Source organism: Sciurus carolinensis, chromosome 15, assembly GCF_902686445.1.
Source record: "Sciurus carolinensis chromosome 15, mSciCar1.2, whole genome shotgun sequence".
Lineage (NCBI taxonomy): Eukaryota > Metazoa > Chordata > Mammalia > Rodentia > Sciuridae > Sciurus > Sciurus carolinensis.
The window spans coordinates 1,518,654-1,536,558 of NC_062227.1; the positions used below are offsets into that span (position 1 = coordinate 1,518,654).

Sequence of the window (17,905 nt, forward strand, 5' to 3'; positions counted from 1 at the left end):
TTGCATTGCACTTTCTGTCAGTCAAGGATCATTCAAGAAGAATAATTGCCAGTCAACGCTACACTGCAGCCCTGCACACGCTTCCTCTCTGTCCAGCCGACGCTACGCTGCAGCCTCGCACGCGCCTCCTCCCTGTCCAGCCGACGCTACGCTGCAGCCCCACACGTGCTTCCTCCCTGTTCAGCCAAGGCTACGCTGCAGCCCTGCACGCACTTCCTCCCTATCCAGCTCTTCCCGACTCCCCTCCACAAAGGCAGGGGCAGCCCTCATCCCCTGCTCAGGGCCTCTGCACTTGCCTGCCCTCTGCCCGGAGTGCTGGTCCACCCCAGCCCCAGCTCTCAGGCTCTTCCTGAGGAAAGCTGGCTCTGATCCTGGTGGGCTTTGAGTGACTCCATGCAGCCGTCTGGGGCCACCGCACTTACAGCCCCTCATCCACTCCCTGCCTGCGGCTACCTTCAGCTCCTGATGAGCTCACATCCACTCCTCGGATTTCGCTTGTCTCTGCTGGAACAGAGGCTGGGACAGAGGCTGCACAGGCCTGAGATTGTCTTTCTGGTTCCGGCTGCATCTCCAGGCCCAGGGCCACGGCTGGCAGAGGTGGGCCTTGGACAAGCCTTGGTGAGCACACCCTAAGCTTGCCTGGGTGCGGCCCTGTGAGCACACCCTAAGCTTGCCTGGGTGCAGCCCTGTGGTCCTTGGCTTTTAGACTTCCTCCTGCCACTCTGGGACATGGTGGGAGCATCACATTTTACCCAAATTTCCCCCAAAGGTTTTTTGGAACAAATGCACTCAAACCACCCCCTGCTGGTCATGTGCACATCGCACTGTCACCCAAATGCTTACTTCTCTTTCTTCAGTCCGGTCATATTCTGCCACAGGCCTGGGAAGTTCTCGAATTGATATGTGTATATAAAGATGAGCACCAGCATAGTGTAGATGACCACGGACATCCAGAAGTACTTCAAAATTCTCCTCCACCATTCGTAGTGCACCTGGAGCCAACACAGAAAAGCACAGGAGGCAAGGCAGTTAGAGGGGGACTCACGGACGCGTCTGGTCTCTGTGAGACAAGGCGTCAGAGACAGAGTCTGAAATACAGTCCTTTCCATTTTTAGTTCTTTCACATTCTGCCCCTCACGTCAGTTGGGTGGATCTGAGTTAGAGGCCCAGAGAGATCCCTGTTCCGCTGGCCATGCTGTCTTGGGGTAAGAGTCTGGACTCGGGTTCCTCCTCCGTTAGTCTGTGCTCTGCAGGGTGGTTGCGGGGATGGAGTGGACAAGCTCCTAAGGGTCCCAGCAGCAAGTCCCACACCTAGGGTGCACCACGGAGGGCATGGCCCTGTGGTCACTGCTGCTCAGAGAGGTCTGAGCACAGGGGTCACAGCCACAGAGAAGACCTGGCTCTCTAAGCTGTGGGTCGTCTCAGAAGACATCTGTCATGTGCCATCAAAAGTATGGAAACAGTGTGGCTCCGTGGCAGAGCCCTGTCTGGCATGTGGGAGGCCCTGGGTTTCATTCTCAGCACCGCCAGAAATAAGTAAAGTGAAGGTCCACTGACTACTAAAAAAAAAAAAAAGTTCATTAGTTTCAGGTGAGATCTTTGTATCTGCACGTGTGAGACACTCGATTATTATTCTGGTTTGTTTTTGCTGGTGGTCTGAAAAAATAGTTCACTGTTCCACGTGGTTCTCACTGGATTCCCTCTAAGCCCAGTGGGAGCTGGGTTTGGGGGAGGCTAGGCCTCAGCGTGATCCTTCGTACGTGTGACAGAAACACGGAAGCAGTGGAGGCAGAATCACATGCACGTTCACACACACAGCCACACACGCATGTGCAGCCACCTTAAACCAAAGCCTGAGAGAACAAACCTGGGAATCCTCCACTCTTTAAAACTGTACTGACACTGCTCTTAAATTTTTAGATATTCAGACTTTTTAGGTCAAGAATTTTTGAAAAAGTTAGAAACAGTTTTCTGACTTTTTAAGACTCTAAAATTTTAAAAGAAAGCCAGTTGCAGTCCTTGCCCACTCAGGAGTCTTGGGGTGCAGTGTCTGAGTTTTGGCCGTCACTGGTGTAAGCAGCTCACGGAGTCACAGCAAGCGAGGCCTCTACGAGGAGGCGCACCTCTATCCGGGACGGGTGTGGGGACTGCAGTCAAGCCGGTCGTCCACCCACCTGGTACAAGGCCACGCAGAACAGGAACAGCACCATGTAGATGATCTTGTACATGACGATTTTGCCCTCAAAGCTGACGAAGAAGAACATCCCGCCACACACGTAGATCCAGTACTTGATGAACATGGCCACCACCAGGTTGCCCAGCACCTTCATGATGTCCTGATCCTCGTCCTCCTCCTCCTGCTCCTCCCTCCTTTCCCGCTTCTCCTCTGGTGCTTCCTCCTCCTCCTCCTTCTCTCTGGGCTCTCCCTCCACCTGGACGTCCTGAAGTTCCTCATCTAAAAGACAGAGAACTGTGCGCTCTCAATCCTGGCTCATCCGACCAGCACCTCACTTTGGTCACGTCCACACAGGGACGTGGAAGCAGGCCATTCATGAGTTACTGTGTGATCGGGATGATTTAGACTGTTTTGACACCAATACCCGTGCATTTAAATAACTTAAATTTCAAGAGCTAAAGCTAACATAACCGATTGGAATTAGATTTACAGAACAATTATAGTTTAAGTCTAGAGCGATTTTGTGCATTGGAATCAAGAATGCTTCACCTTGCTTTAAAATATACTAATACACAGGATTCACCTCTGTGTTGGCAAGGATAGCTAAATTTGAGTAATTTAGTCAACCAGCAACTCAGAGAATTTGGTCAAACCAATGGTTGATTTCAAATGAACCATTTACCAAAATCAACAGGTTGATCATTGTGCCGATTACACATTCAAACTTGTAGAGTAAGATTTAAACCATATAGACAGATCTGTGGCGAAAAACAACTCAGCTAAATAAAAATATTGGCTGCCTCTGTTTTCGGATGGTAACTGGATTGAGGATACAGCCCAGCTCCTGTGAGTGCTCAGCCAGGTCGCCCAGGGTGCTGAGACCAAGTCCCTTCCACCGACCTCCGCAGCAGGTCCAAGGCTGCAGGGACGCTAATGGACACAGTCTTCCCTCCCTCCTTCCCTCCTTTGCATTTACTTTGTAGTATATTACTTTCAGAAAGGGGAAGATTTGAATTTAAAGGATGTGAGTCAGTGTTTTGTTTCCACATTCACTAAAGGTGAGTGAGTCCTTGGAGAAACCATGCAGTTTTTGGGACCCTCGGTTTCTTCTGTTGGGAATCGCTTTGGGGACAATCAAATAATCAGTTTTTAAAAGACCTTTGTGATCTCTTGTGTGTTCTTTAAAAGTTACACATTATGATGTCGTATTTATCCATTCAAGTGCAAGTCTGGCCTCCATTAATCGGAAGTGCAGAGGCTTCGAACATATTCGGGATTTTTATCACTTTGCTGAGCTCAAGAAGCTGGGCTCACACCCTGGGCACAGGAATTTACCTTTCTCTTCATTTTCCTGACTTCCAGTTTTGACCTCAGACAGAAGAGCTTCCTTTTCCTGAAGGGCTTTCTGCTCTGTGAGGTGCTGCCTCAGCAGGAGCCAAAAGGTGATGGTGAACAGAATCTGGAATCAGAAGGAGCAGAACAAGAGGCGAGCGGGCTTGGGGCACAAACCCACTTCCACACACACAACGCTCTCCCCACTCGGCGGGACCCAAGAAAAACCGCACGTGTGAGACCGAGTCAGGCGCTACCGACTTTGACCAGGGTCGCTGCTCTTGAGCGGGGGGACACTCAGGCCGGTGTGTCTGGGGCCAGCAGGGCCTTCAGCACTGTGCGGGTCCTGGGGAGAGAACTGCCATCCAGCACGGCCACCCGGCAGGACGGCAGTGCGGGCACCTGGGGACCTCCCGCTGCCTGCCCTGGAGTGGTCTGCCCCGACGGTGGGCGAGGTCGCTGCCCGAGCGGGGAGACCCACTTCTGTGACACACCTCCACTCCGCAGGGTCCTTAGCAATGCCGCATGGGACAAAGAAAGCCCAGCCCAGAAAGTGAGCCCCTTGTCATTCCCACTCATCCCTGATGCCCACGCGAGAGGAGACACGGCCACGCTCCCATCCACACGTTCTTCAGGACTCGGGGAAAACGCTACATGGCCGCGCGTTCTTTGGGGAATCTGGAACTTGGCTCCTGTTAGGTAATGGTTCTACTGAGACCCAATTCATACACCACGCGACCCACCCATTTAAAGTACATCACGGAAGGACTGGGGTGGCTCCCTGTGTAATACAGGGGCTTCGGGTGTGGTCACAAGAGTGTGTGACCATCTTTGTAATCAGTTTGACTTAATGTATATGTATGTTTTGGTACTGGGGATCAAACCCAGCACCTCACCCATGCTAGACAAGCCCTACCACTGAGCCATCCCTCCAGCCCCAAAACTGTTCAATCTCCTCAAAAGGAAGCACCAGAGGAGAGACCTCCTCTTCTTCCTGTACTCTAGTCAGCCATGGATTTCCTTTCTGCCTTGTGGCTTTGCCTAACCTGGACGTTTTAAGTCAGTGGACTTCTGTACTGTGACGCCGTCACTAGTGCAGTGTTAAGAGGTACCGTGGGGGGTCTGGCCCTCTGTCCTTCCTCTTACTCAGCAATACCCTCAGCCCGGATGCACATTCTGCGTGCACGCTGGGATGAGGGGCGCTCCAGTGCCTATCTGTTGCATGGATGGCGAGTGCTGCCTCCCTACTCAGGTCTGAGTTTCTGTGGACCAATGAATGAGTCGTAGCTTTGTGCATACACTAGGACCCAATCAAGTCACAGTTTTGTCATATACTAGGACCGAGCAAGTAACAGCTTTGTCATATACTAGGACTGAGCAAGTAACAGCTTTGTCATATACTAGGACCCAGTAAATCACAGCTGTGTGCATACACTAAGACCCACATAAGTCACAGCTGTGTGCATACACTAAGACCCACGAGGTCAAACCTCTGTGCATACACTAGGACCCAGCAAGTCACACCTCTGTGCATACACTAGGACCCACGCAAGTCACAGATTTGTGCATACACTAAAACACAGCAAGCCATAGCTCTGTGCATACAGGGGACCCACCCAAGTCAAACTTAGTGCATACACTAGGACTCAGCAAGTCACAGTTTTGTGCATACACTAAGACCCACACAGGTCGCAGCAGTGTGCATACACTAGGACCCACGCAGGTCGTAGCTCTGTGCATACACTAAGATCCATGCAAGTCAGACCTCTGTGCATACACTAGGACCCAGGAAATCCCTGCTTTGTCCATACACTAGGACCCAGCAAGTCACAGCTTTGTGCAATCACTAAGACCCACACAAGTCAGATCTCTGTGCATACACTATGACCCAGCATGTCACAGCTCTGTGCATACACTATGACCCAGAAAGTCACAGCTGTGTGCATACACTAGGACCCAGCAAGTAACAGCTTTGTGCAATCACTAAGACCCACACAGGTCAGATCTCTGTGCATACACTAGGACCCATACAAATCATAACTGTGTGCATACACTAAGAACCAGCAATTCACAGCTTTGTGCATACTCTAGGACCCAACAGGTCATAGCTTTGTGCATACACTAGGACCCAGGAAGTCACAGCTTTGTGCATATACTAAGACCCAGCAAGTCACAGCTTTGTGCATATACTAGGACCCACGAAGTCATAGCTTTGTGCATACACTAAGACCCAACAAGTCACACCTTTGTGCATACAGTAGGACCCACACAAGTCACACCTCTGTGCATACACTAGGACCCAGCAAGACACAGCTTTGTGCATACACTAGGACCCACGCAAATCACAGCTTTGTGCATACACTAAGACCCACGCAAGTACAGCTGTGTGCATACACTAAGACACAGCAAGTCACAGGTGTGTTCATACACTAGGACCCAGCAAGTCACACCTCTGTGCATACACTAGGACCCAGCAAGTCACAGCTTTGTGCATACACTAAGACCCTGCAAGACACAGCATTGTGCACACACTAGGACCCAGCAAGTCACAGCTCTGTGCATACACTAAGACCCATGTAAGTCATACCTCTGTGCATACACTAGGACCCAGCAAGTCACAGCTGTGTGCATACACTAAGACCCAGGCAAGTCACAGCTTTGTGCAAACACTAAGACCTAGCAAGTCGCAGCTGTGTGCATACACTAGGACCCATGCAGGTCGCAGCTCTGTGCATACACTAGGACCCAGCAAGTCACACCTCTGTGCATACACTAGGACCCAGCAAGTTACAGCTTTGTGCATACACTAAGACCCTGCAAGACACAGCATTGTGCACACACTAGGACCCAGCAAGTCACAGCTCTGTGCATACACTAAGACCCATGTAAGTCATACCTCTGTGCATACACTAGGACCCAGCAAGTCACAGCTGTGTGCATACACTAAGACCCAGCAAGTCACAGCGTTGTGCAAACACTAAGACCTAGCAAGTCACAGCTGTGTGCATACACTAGGACCCATGCAGGTCGCAGCTCTGTGCATACACTAAGACCCACGTAAGTCACATCTCAATGCCGACTAAGACCCAGCAAGTCAGAACTTTGCGCATACACTAGGACCCAGCAAGTCACACCTCTGTGCATACACTAGGACCCAGCAAGTCACAGCTCTGTGCATACACTAAACTCAAGCAAGTCACAGCTTTGTGCATACACTAAGACCCACACAAATCACAGCTTTGTGCATGCACTAGGACCCACGCAAGTCACAGCTTTGTGCAAACACTAAGACCAAGCAAGTCGCAGCTGTGTGCATACACTAGGACCCATGCAGGTCGCAGTTCTATGCATACACTAAGACCCACGCATGTCACACCTCAGTGCATACTAAGACCCAGCAAGTCACAGCTTTGTGCATACACTATGACCCAGCAAGTCACACCTCTGTGTATACACTAGGATCCAGCAAGTCACAGCTCTGTGCATACACTAAGACCCAAACAGTCGCAGCTTTGTGCATACACTGGTACCCACGCAGGTTGCAGCTCTGTGCATACACTAAGACCCATGCAAGTCACACCTCTGTGCATACACTAGGACCCAATAAGTCACACCTCTGTGCATACACTAGCAAGTAACAGCTTTGTCCATACACTAAGACCCAAGCAAGTCACAGCTTTGTCCATACACTAAGACCCACGCAAGTCACAACTTTGTGCAAACACTAAGACCCAGAGAGTCACAGCTAGTCACACTAGGACCCAGCAAGTCACAGCTCTGTGCATACATTAAGACCCAGCAAGTCACACCTCTGTGCATACACTAGGACCCAGCAAGTCACAGCTCTGTGCATACACTAAGATCCACACAGGTCGCAGCTTTGTGCATACTCTAGGACCCACGCAGGTGGTAGCTCTGTGCATGCACTAGGACCCAGCAAGTCATAGCTTTGTGCATACAATTGGACCCACGCAAGTCACAGCTTTGTGCATACACTAAGACCAGCAACTCACAGCTTGTGCATACACTGGGACCCAGCGAGTCACACTCCTGTGCATACACTAGGATCCACGCAAGTCACAGATCTGTGCATACACTAGGACTCAGCAAGTCACAGCTCTGTGTATACACTAAGACCCACGCATGACACACCTGTGTGCATACACTAGGACCCAGCAAGTCGCAGCTCTGTGCATATACTAAGACCCACATAAGTCACACCTCTGTGCATACACTAGGACCCAGGAAGTCACAGCTTTGTGCATACACTAGGACCCATCAAGTCACAGCTTTGTGCATACACTAAGACCTAGCAAGTCATACCTCTGTGCATACACTAACACCCACACAGGTCTCAGCTCTGTGCATACACTAGACCCACGCAAGTCACACCTCTGTGCATATGCTAGGATCCAGCAGGTCACAGCTTTGTGCATACACTAGGACCCAGCAGGTCACAGCTTTGTGCATACACTAAGACCCACGCATGACACACCTGTGTGCATACACTAGGACCCAGCAAGTCACAGCTTTGTGCATACACTAGGACCCAGCAAGTCACAGCTTTGTGCATACACTAAGACCCAGCAAGTCACAGCTCTGTGCATACACTAAGACCCAGCAAGTCGCAGCTTTGTGCATACACTAAGACCCACGCATGACACACCTGTGTGCATACACTAGGACCCAGTAAGTCACAGCTTTGTGCATACACTAGGACCCAGCAAGTCGCAGCTTTGTGCATACACTAAGACCCAGCAACTCACAGCTTGTGCATACACTGGGACCCAGCGACTCACACTCCTGTGCATACACTAGGATCCACGCAAGTCACAGATCTGTGCATACACTAGGACTCAGCAAGTCACAGCTCTGTGCATACACTAAGACCCATGCAAGTCACACCTCTGTGCATACACTAGGACCCAGGAAGTCACAGCTTTGTGCATACACTAGGACCCATCAAGTCACAGCTTTGTGCATACACTAAGACCTAGCAAGTCATACCTCTGTGCATACACTAACACCCACACAGGTCGCAGCTCTGTGCATACACTAGACCCACGCAAGTCACACCTCTGTGCATACGCTAGGATCCAGCAGGTCACAGCTTTGTGCATACACTAGGACCCAGTAGGTCACAGCTTTGTGCATACACTAGGACTCATGCATGTCACAGCTTTGTGCATACACTAAGACCCACGAGAGTGCACACTGTTTTTTTTTTTTTTTGGGGTGGTTTTTCACTTAGGGTGATTGACCATTTAACTACCTGTAAATCACTTACTTTCACCATAAACCAGCAGCAGAAAGTCCTGGTAAGCATGTCCAGGACCCTAGGAATTCAAGAGCCAGACTGCCTGCACTTCTGAAAACCTGGCATGGAAATTCTTCACAGCGCAGGATTGAACTCTAGCAGTGAGCAGGGAAAGGAATCTGTCCCCCACGTGTGTTCAGAGAGGTCAGCAGCAAGGAGGTCCCTGAGCTGGGGAAGATGAGTCACAGGCGGGCTTTACAAGTGCAGCCCACTCCCTCTGGGGCCTGGGAAGCTGGCTTAGGGATGCTGCAGACCTGGGTCTTGCTGGCTGGGGGGCGGCAGAGCTCCCAGAAAGGAGGCCTAGCTCTCCTCCTCTCTCCTCGCCAGCACACTGACTACACAGAGCTCTACAGTGCGTATGCTAAAGTGTTTTTAAAGATGTCGCTGTGAAGCCAGAACTGGGGACAGGCAGTTAGTGTAGAAATAGGGATCAGGTCAGATCTAGGAAATGGAGGCCATGAAATCCATCTGCCTCTGGAAGTTGGAGACCGCCCTGGGAGAATAGAATGTCAAGGATCTCGGAGCCCATTGATTACCAAATTTGCCTGCCCCTGTCAGGGACTACAGACAAGGAGATGCTAACTGATGCTCCCTGGGCCCTTACCTGCCTGAATTACTTTGGCCCTCCCACTGCCCAACCGGGCCTAGTCACGTGGGCAGGAAGGAACGAGATAAAGGGGAAAGAATGAGAGAATAAAACCTATAAAAATGACAAGATTTGCTCATCCTATGGATTCTGCCTTTGGGTCCCCTTCTTCCAGCCAGGAGAAGTCTGCTTTTACTTTTCTTTAATAAAGCTTCTTACTTGTGCTTCTGTGGCGTTATACTTCAACACCTGAGGAAGCAGGACTCGTCACCGGTAAATGGCAGTATCAGCTGTGTTGGAGAGTCACTGAGCCTGGAGCTGTGTCAATAATGTCTAAAATCCCAGGTGTATTAACATATACATACAGACCCTAGTTTCCCAGAATTCGTTCTTTTTCCTAATTATTAACAAATTTATTCCTCAAATAACATTTCCCTCCCAGAGAATTGTTAGTTCTGATTAGCCAGGAGAAAGCTCAGCCAGGGAGTTGGTGCTGTTCTTTGTCTTTGATGGTCTAAATCAGGTTGTGATGAATTCAGTCAGAAGGATAGGAGTTTGAATTTCTCCAAGATCCCGAATTTCTAAGTTCAGGATCTTAGAGAAATTTAATCTAATTTAAAACAACTAAATTGCCAGTGGTGTTAGCTGTGCCTGCGGTTGAGGGAGCCACAGGGAGGAGGAGGAAGGAAAGCCCCAGGTAAAGGTGCTGGCAGGTGTGGCCGGAGGGCTCTGCCACAGGACCAGCTGGGCTGGGGCAAGGCGGCCACAAACCAGGAGACTTTGTCTTGCCTCTCCCGTGGGCATTCACCTAGAGGAGATTTTTCTTTTACATAACAGCCCTTTGTCAGAAAGTGTTATGCATCAGTCTTTGTCCGGTCCACTCAGCACCCGCCTGCAGCCAACTGCCTTGGAGATGGGGTGTCTGGTGACCTTCACAGGCTGCTCCACAGAAGGCGAAGTTCATGGGGTACGTCAACCTTCTCCGGAGATACGGATTTTCCTCATCTGGTGGAGAAAGTCCTTAAGGCTCATTGAATAGTCACACCTGATGGCTCTCGCTGTCTCAGAACACAGTCATCGACACAGAGCTGTGTGGCGCCTACCCTTTTGTTAACCGAATGGATAGCAAGTGGAGCTCCCGACCTTACGAAATAAAAACAATTCCCATGGTCCATGAAAATAAGCCAGGAAGAGATTAGAGTTCCATCCACAGATGAAGGCAAGTCAGTAGAAGAAAAAGATTAAAAAGCAAGTATCATATTTAATTTTTACTGCTAAAAAAATTAAAAGAGTCTTTTAGGACAGGATTGAGGGGAAATGTTGTCAATAATAAATGTTTATCTGTAATACCAATGTGCTAATAAAGACTGTTTCACAAATTGATGACCCTCTAACCCCTTGAGATACTTTATATAGTAGTTTTCTATTTCACATTGTATGTTCCTATTTCCATACCTAATTACTGTTATAACAGTATAACTAATTACTGTTGTGTAATCATACCATACTATAATCTGCACTCTGGTTTTCCTTTGAGTGGAGAACACAGCTATTCATTAGTTCAAAGCATGGTGTGCTATATGTTAAATTACTCTTTCTCACAGGCTCTTGTCTGTCAATTTCTGCAAAGGAGTGAATTTTGGAGCCTAGTTTCATCAGGTCAGCCTCAAGCCATGATTGTGCTTAGTTCGGTTTTGTTGTCTTGATTTTCTATTCACTTACCTTTGAAGCAAGCTCTCCTGGCTCTTTCTTTTCTAGAAACCCCGGGACCTTTTTGATTTCCGGAAGTTCAAAGCTCCATATGTACTGCAGCACCAACAGCAGATTCCCGTAGACAACCATGAAGGGCGAGCTGATCATGGCGTACTTCCTCCTGTTGCGGATCATCCACAGGGTGCAGGACCAGATGAGCAGCACGAAGGTCAGCCAGCTGTGGTAGGTGATGCTCCAGGCCTGGGCGGAGGGAAAGGCACAGCGTCAGCACCTGGACAGTCCCCAGGGCGAGGACGGGCTTCCTGGAGGGCGAGAGTCGGCAGCGCTGGAACTGAGGGAGAGGACAGCTGCGGAGGAGGAATGGAGAGGGTCCAGCCTGGGCACAGGGCGCAGGGGAGGAAGCCAGGAAGGTGCTGCACTGGGCCCCGGCACAGAGTCAGAGGCACAGGGTCCTGCCAGTGCTCCTTCCCAGATCCAGATCTCTCCATTTCCACCTACTTTGCAGTATTAAAAACAACTGTAATGAGCCTTTAAAGCTGTTGGTTAAAGTACATGATTAAAATTAAGGTAAATTAGAGTTCAGGTAGTGACTGATGACTACGATGGTTGGAATTGTCTTCCTGACAGTACTAACTAACCCTCCGGAACAGTGTTCACCAAAGCCTGGGTACTAGCCAACGAACTGCACTCTCTGCCTGTGGAATGGGTTTGTGTTGAACAGGGTGTTTGATGCCTCCACCCCACTGTGGCTCCCAGATATGATGCTGCCATTTTTTGTGTGATCCAGGAAGATTATCTTCAAGATATTGTAACAGATTTTTTAAAAATCTGCAGCAGATTTTTCTCCCCTACATTGTTCTCGTTTGAGAGGACGAGGGAGATAAACAAGTTATGAGGATCATTACAAGATGTCCTGTAATTCCAGTGGCTTGGGAGGCTGAGATAGGAGGATCACAAGGCCAGACTCAGCAATTTGGTGAGGCTGTAAGCAACTTAGTGAGATCCTATCGAAAATAAGGAATAAAAAGTGCTGGGGATGAGGTAAAGAGGTAAAAAGCCCCTGGGTTAAATTGTCAAGACAAAAAAAAAAAGAAAGGAAAAAAAGAAAAAGTCGTGGCCTTTTAAGTCTCAGGCACAGCTACCTTGGGTCTCGGTGGTTGGTAGGAAGAACCCATGTTGTGCTATTTACCAGGTTCAGTTTCAGGGCTGTCGGGCAGGTAGGCACGGCCCCACTTGGTATGTTTTAGTAAACAGGTGACTCATCCTCAGGCCTCTGCTTCCATCCGTGACCTGGAAGTCACAGAGGGCAGCTCTTTCAAATAGCAACCTTGCAGTGTCCTGAGAAGCACAGGCCAGAAAGGGCATGTCTTGAGGGTCCACCAGATTCTTTTTCTATTAAAGCTACTTTTTTTTTTTTTTTTTTTTTTTTTTTGTGGTGCTGGGGATTGAACCTGGGGCCTTCTGCTTGCAAGGCAAGCACTCTACCAACTGAGCTATAACCCCAGCCCAGCTACTTTGTTTTTGCTGTATCTTTGAGAAAAAAAAAAAAAAACTTACCTAGCTTAGAGAGAAAAATAATAATAAATTGTACCTTCCTGAGTTCAGAATCGTTATTATAATAATTATATTTAATAATTGCTTATTTGAAGTTTAATGATCGGAAATTTGATGCAGTTTAAGAGGCAGGTATACATAAAATGCCAGACATCAATCAAAGAGCACAGAGTTCTACATCAAGGGTAGAGCTGAACCAAACACCAAGGCGCCTGCATCCCAGCTACTTGGGAGGCTGAGGCAGGAGGATGCAAGTTCTAGACCAGGCTGGACAACTTAGTGAGACCCTGTCTCAAAATAAGATTTAAAAAGAGGTGTTGCTGTAGCTCACCCAGTATGAAAAAAATAAAAATAAAAAGCTGTGTGTGCGGGGCAGAGCCGGGCCTCCCCAGGGGGCATCTGTGGTTCCCGGCCTCCTACCCAGGTGGAGGGTCCTTACTGGAAGCTGGAGCTGAGGTGTCCACCCGGGAGATATCAAATAGTTTCATTTTCTGTCCCTGAGGTGTCCATGGGTCTCCCTACTGACCACAGAATTTGGAAGAGTTGCATCTTAAATAAGAACATTCGGTTTCTCAAAACGAAATCAAATTTTCCCAGAAAGCTTGTTTTTAGGAAAGGGAGAGACCAGGGTCCTTTGTCCTCTATTAGCCAAGGCACCATTTCTGCAGCTGTGACGCTGAAGCCCAGGTGAGCAGAGAGAGACTCCAGGAGACCTGGCCACTGGAGGAAGGGCTCGGGGTCCCCGTGGTGAGGGCAGCTCAGACAGAGGGCTCCCTCAGCGAAGGAGACATGCTGGACGGAGGGTACTGACACTGAAGAGAGGCTAAGAGAGTTGAAGGGGAAACGGCGTTGCAGCCTCTGGTAGAGCCCCGGGAGCCCGGACTCCAGGGCCGGGAGAGGCCTGCAGAGGGGCCGCCCCAGCCCAGGGCCCTGCCCACACGCACCATCATAGCGATGAGGGCGCAGATGTAACTTTGCTTCATGATAAACTGGAACACGGAGACCATGGCGTGGACTTTGACGCTCCTTTTCTCCTCCTGGCTCCTTTCCTCTTCAAACTCTTCTTTCTCGTCCTCTTCTTCCTCTTTCTTCTCTAGATGGACAAACACTCCACGTAACTATGGATGCCAATGCCCAACATCTATTAGTGTCCCCCGTGGGGCAGCACACCTGGGGTCTTGGCATGGCCTCTGGATCGGACTTGAGGGATTTTTTTCCCACTAATAAAGCCCCTAGAATTCTCACAGGATCCGTAAGTCCTGTTTGGCCAGGGCCACGGTGCCCAGCACTCAGAAATGGCGGGAAGACCATCTCCTGTTGGGGCGAGGACCACCCCTAACATGGCCTCAGAGGATGCCGTTCCCTGCATGTGATGGGCTTCTAACAGGCCATTACTGAAGCTTTGGGTTGAAGGCTGTGGCTCTTGCCTGGGACGCTTTCCTCCTAGATTGAAAGGGTGATAGATTTCACTCTCCTGGTATGAGAGAAGGCAGCTCCAGGTGTCAGGCCCCTGGAGAGCCCTTAGTGGCAAGCACCTGAGGTCTCTAGCTGGCCAGCACCAGCTGGAGCCTGAGGCCAGCCAGTAGCACACGGGGTGGGGTTGACACAGACTCCCCCAGGTGAGCCGTCAGCGAGACGGCAGCCCTGGCCGGCCATTTCCTGCAGCCTCAGGAGCAACCGAGGCAGAGGAACCTGCCCCACTCATCAGGACCCTGAACCAGGCAAGTGGCAACACTGCATGTGGGTTTGTCGTGAGCACAAAGCCCTTTCTTGTGGTTGTTGTTTACATGAGGTGGGCTGCACACAGATCGGTTTCAGCAGGGAGCGTCTAACGGCAAGAAGAGGAAGCACAAACCATTGCAAATCAGGGCGACGGAATCCTCACGCACAACCCTGCGCCACGTGCTGGCTGGTTACCTGACTCCTCGGAGGGCTCCCACCGGTACTGGGGGGTGGAGTACAGGTCGGTCTTGGCGGGACCGTTCTCCAGGGGCAGGCTGGGGTGGATGGCGTGGTAATCCACGGGGTTGCCATTCACTGTCACGAGCAGGCCCTGGGGGACATAGGAAGGATGCCTGTGGGCACAGGGTGGGCTGCAGGTGTGCCTGCTTCCTCCCACCTGTCCCCCATGCACAACCCTCAGCGGCGAGCCGGCTGAGGCTGGCGTCGCAGCCCGTGGCTCGTGTTTCAGCAGGATGAGTCAGGTATGATCTCCAGACCTGGTCTCGGTGACGGGAATAAACGCACACCCGTCTTGTGTCACTGCTGTGGACGTGTCCTCAGGCCACTGCAGATGCCCCACGAGTTCACAGGGCCTTCCCGGGCTGGGCTGACTCCTCCAGCCTCAGTTCTTGCCACTCCCAGCCACCTCCCAGCCACCCTGCGGACCTTCCCTGCCCTGCCCAGAGGGTCCTGCCCACACCCCACACGGCTCTGCATAGGGCAGACGCCAAAGTCCTTCCGGGCCCAGGTGAGACACTCCCCGCTGGGTCTCTGCACAACCGCAAGGCTGAAATTCACCAAGTGCAGACACCGGGGGGTTCTCCCCTTCTGCCACCGTAGCATTATGATTTTGGGGATAAACATAAACATAAACACACACACATGTGTGTGCGTATCTATGAACAGGTAAGATTTCTTTTTTCAAATCATGTAATAATTAGCATAGCTACAGGACAAAATGCTGAAAACCCTACCCACAAGCAAGGCTTCAGAAATGTCTAAATATATTTTATGTGAACATATTCAATCTCATATCACGAGTCAATATTTTACAGAAACAAATCAGGTAAAATTTCTGCAAGAAAAAAAAATTAGAAGCATACAGAAGGTTTCATGGATCTTTAAAATATCCCCACAGGAGGTAATTCCGTCTGTCACTTTTAGATCACTCATGCACGCAAGGTGATTCTAGAGATATACTAACATCAGATGGTTTGTAGTCGTCTTGGGTCATGGATAAAAGCTGCAAAAGGCAAAGCAGGACAGCATGTTAGCAGGTGAGCGGAAAGCCAAGCCCTCCACACCCGCCGCTCCCGCTGAGTGCGAGTTAACCCGCCATGCAAGGTACGCAGGGACCACTGCCCGCGCTGGATGTTGCTCAGCACGACCCTGTGTGGCATCTGGTGCTCGTTTGTGGCCCTGACCACCACCAACCAGCCATGAACCACACACTTTGAAGAACTATTCTGTTGGTCAAGAGTTCAGTTCCAATAGATCACTGCCCGGGTTCAAGCTCTGGGAACTGCAGGACCCTGAAAGCATTTGCTTTCCAAGAAGCACAAGCGGCTCACCACAGGGCAATTACATTTGTACTGAGATTTGAGATTACTTTAGGGTTTGTAAATTGTCCACACAAAATAATTTATTATAGGATGACCTTTTAACTCTATTAGGGCCGGGTGATTTGGGCTTCCCCAGATAGCAATTAGCACAGCAGATGATTTGGCTGTATTTTGGAGTCAGGACTCATTTACAATCTTACGAAGCTCGGGGGTCAGGGGAGCCTGATTTATGTGGAGTCTGCCACTGTCTGCCGCACCAGAAATTCAAGCTGAGGCATGTAAAAAATTGTTCATTTGTTAATGGATTAAAAATTGAAAACCCCATTACACGTTGAGAAAATGGCTCAAATAGCTTCTAGAAGCTATTTTTATTTTAGAAGCCCACATACTGAAAAGACTGTCAGTGTTTTGTACTTTGACGCATCTTTTCGAGGGCTGGCTTAGTGGAGGGCAGCAGGGTTTCCTCTGGGTTTCTGCTTCTGTTCTGTTCTGTTCTGTTTGAGGAGATCAAGGAAGTCTGACCTCACAGAACCAGGTGGCTGGAAAGGCAGGGGCTCCTAAGAGTCTATGCAGATAGTGAGGAGAGGTCCTCTCCCGTGCCTCCAGACTCAGCCAGTGGTCCTTTCCCGAGGGTCCTCACAGAGCGCCCTGCCTCTGCTGAGGGCCCTGGGGTGCCCACAGCTCCTGGAGGGGCCTCCTGTCCCAGCCTGCGCGTTCAAAGGGCACGTTAGGTATTTAATGGAGATATTGTGTGACATTTCAAAAAGCATGTTTGTTAAAAAGCCATTTTAAAAAGGACTCTTCCAGCTGGGCGCGGTGGTGCACATCTATAATCCCAGAGGCTTGGGAGGCTGAGGCAGGAGGATTGCAAGTTCAAAGCCAGCCTCAGCAAAAGCGAGACGCTAAACAACTCGGTGAGACCCTGTCTCTAAATAAAATACAGAATAAGGGCTGAGGATGTGGCTCAGTGATCGAGTGCCCCTGAGTCCAATCCCTGGCACCAAAAAAAAAAGTACTCTTCCAAAAAGTCCTCAAATACAGTTTTCAAGGTCTCACTGGTGGAGAGAAGTCTTTCAAAATTTGATTTTTTTTACTTAAAGATTGAAGTTTTATAATTAGCAACAAACTGCCAGTTATTTGCCTTGAGGTGACAGACTTGCTTCATTTACTTGCAATAATCATCTGCTAAATACGCAGGTCTGAACAGGCAGGTTTCGTCCACCGCTGCTCCTGGAGTGAGCGGTGTGGCTGGGGACGGCTGTCAAGCACCTCCGGCTGGCCTGTGCTCTCACCTCTGACCATCATCAGGGTGTTGGTGGCATGTCATGCGGAAGACCCACTTTGTCACAGAGAAAGAAATTTAACGGTTTGAAACTTCACAGAATTATTATGGTCATCGTGTTGCCTAACGACGGGGCACACCTGAGACCACACCATGGACGATCTGTGGATGCGAGGCGCACGAAGCATCATCTCAGACCAGATGTCATGGCTGCGTGGCGCATGAAGCGTCATCTCAGACCAGACGCCGTGGCTGCGTAGCGTGTGGAGTGTTCGCGGGGCGATCTGCGGCTGTGTGGCATGTGGAGCATCATCTCAAACCAGACGCCGTGGCTGCGTGGCACGTGGAGCGTCATCTCAAACCAGACGCCGTGGCTGCGTGGCACGTGGAGCGTCATCTCAAACCAGACGCCGTGGCTGCGTGGCGTGTGGAGCGTCATCTCAAACCAGACGCCGTGGCTGCGCGGCACGTGGAGCGTCATCTCAAACCAGACGCCGTGGCTGCGCGGCACGTGGAGCGTCATCTCAAACCAGACGCCGTGGCTGCGTGGCACGTGGAGCGTCATCTCAAACCAGACGCCGTGGCTGCGTGGCACGTGGAGCGTCATCTCAAACCAGACGCCGTGGCCGTGTGGGTCGGCCGGCGGCTCCCGGGCTCCTGC

General features: G+C 50.3%; 1 protein-coding gene across 6 annotated transcripts in view; it reads right to left on the minus strand.

The window, feature by feature from the left end:
- Positions 1–17,905, minus strand: part of Piezo2 (piezo type mechanosensitive ion channel component 2) — a 365,623-nt gene that overhangs the window by 89,039 nt on the left and 258,679 nt on the right. For 4 of the 6 annotated variants that reach the window (XM_047526788.1, XM_047526790.1, XM_047526787.1 and 1 more), the window contains exons 10-15: positions 14,596–14,731; positions 13,623–13,771; positions 11,134–11,364; positions 3,512–3,635; positions 2,175–2,455; positions 844–992 (exon numbers count right to left, since the gene is read on the minus strand). In XM_047526788.1, coding sequence (XP_047382744.1) covers positions 844–992; positions 2,175–2,455; positions 3,512–3,635; positions 11,134–11,364; positions 13,623–13,771; positions 14,596–14,731 — 1,070 coding nt within the window. Of the gene's footprint in view, positions 1–843; positions 993–2,174; positions 2,456–3,511; positions 3,636–11,133; positions 11,365–13,622; positions 13,772–14,595; positions 14,732–15,604; positions 15,644–17,905 lie in introns of all 6 variants that reach the window. The other 2 variants (XM_047526793.1, XM_047526792.1) reach the window with 1 other exon arrangement.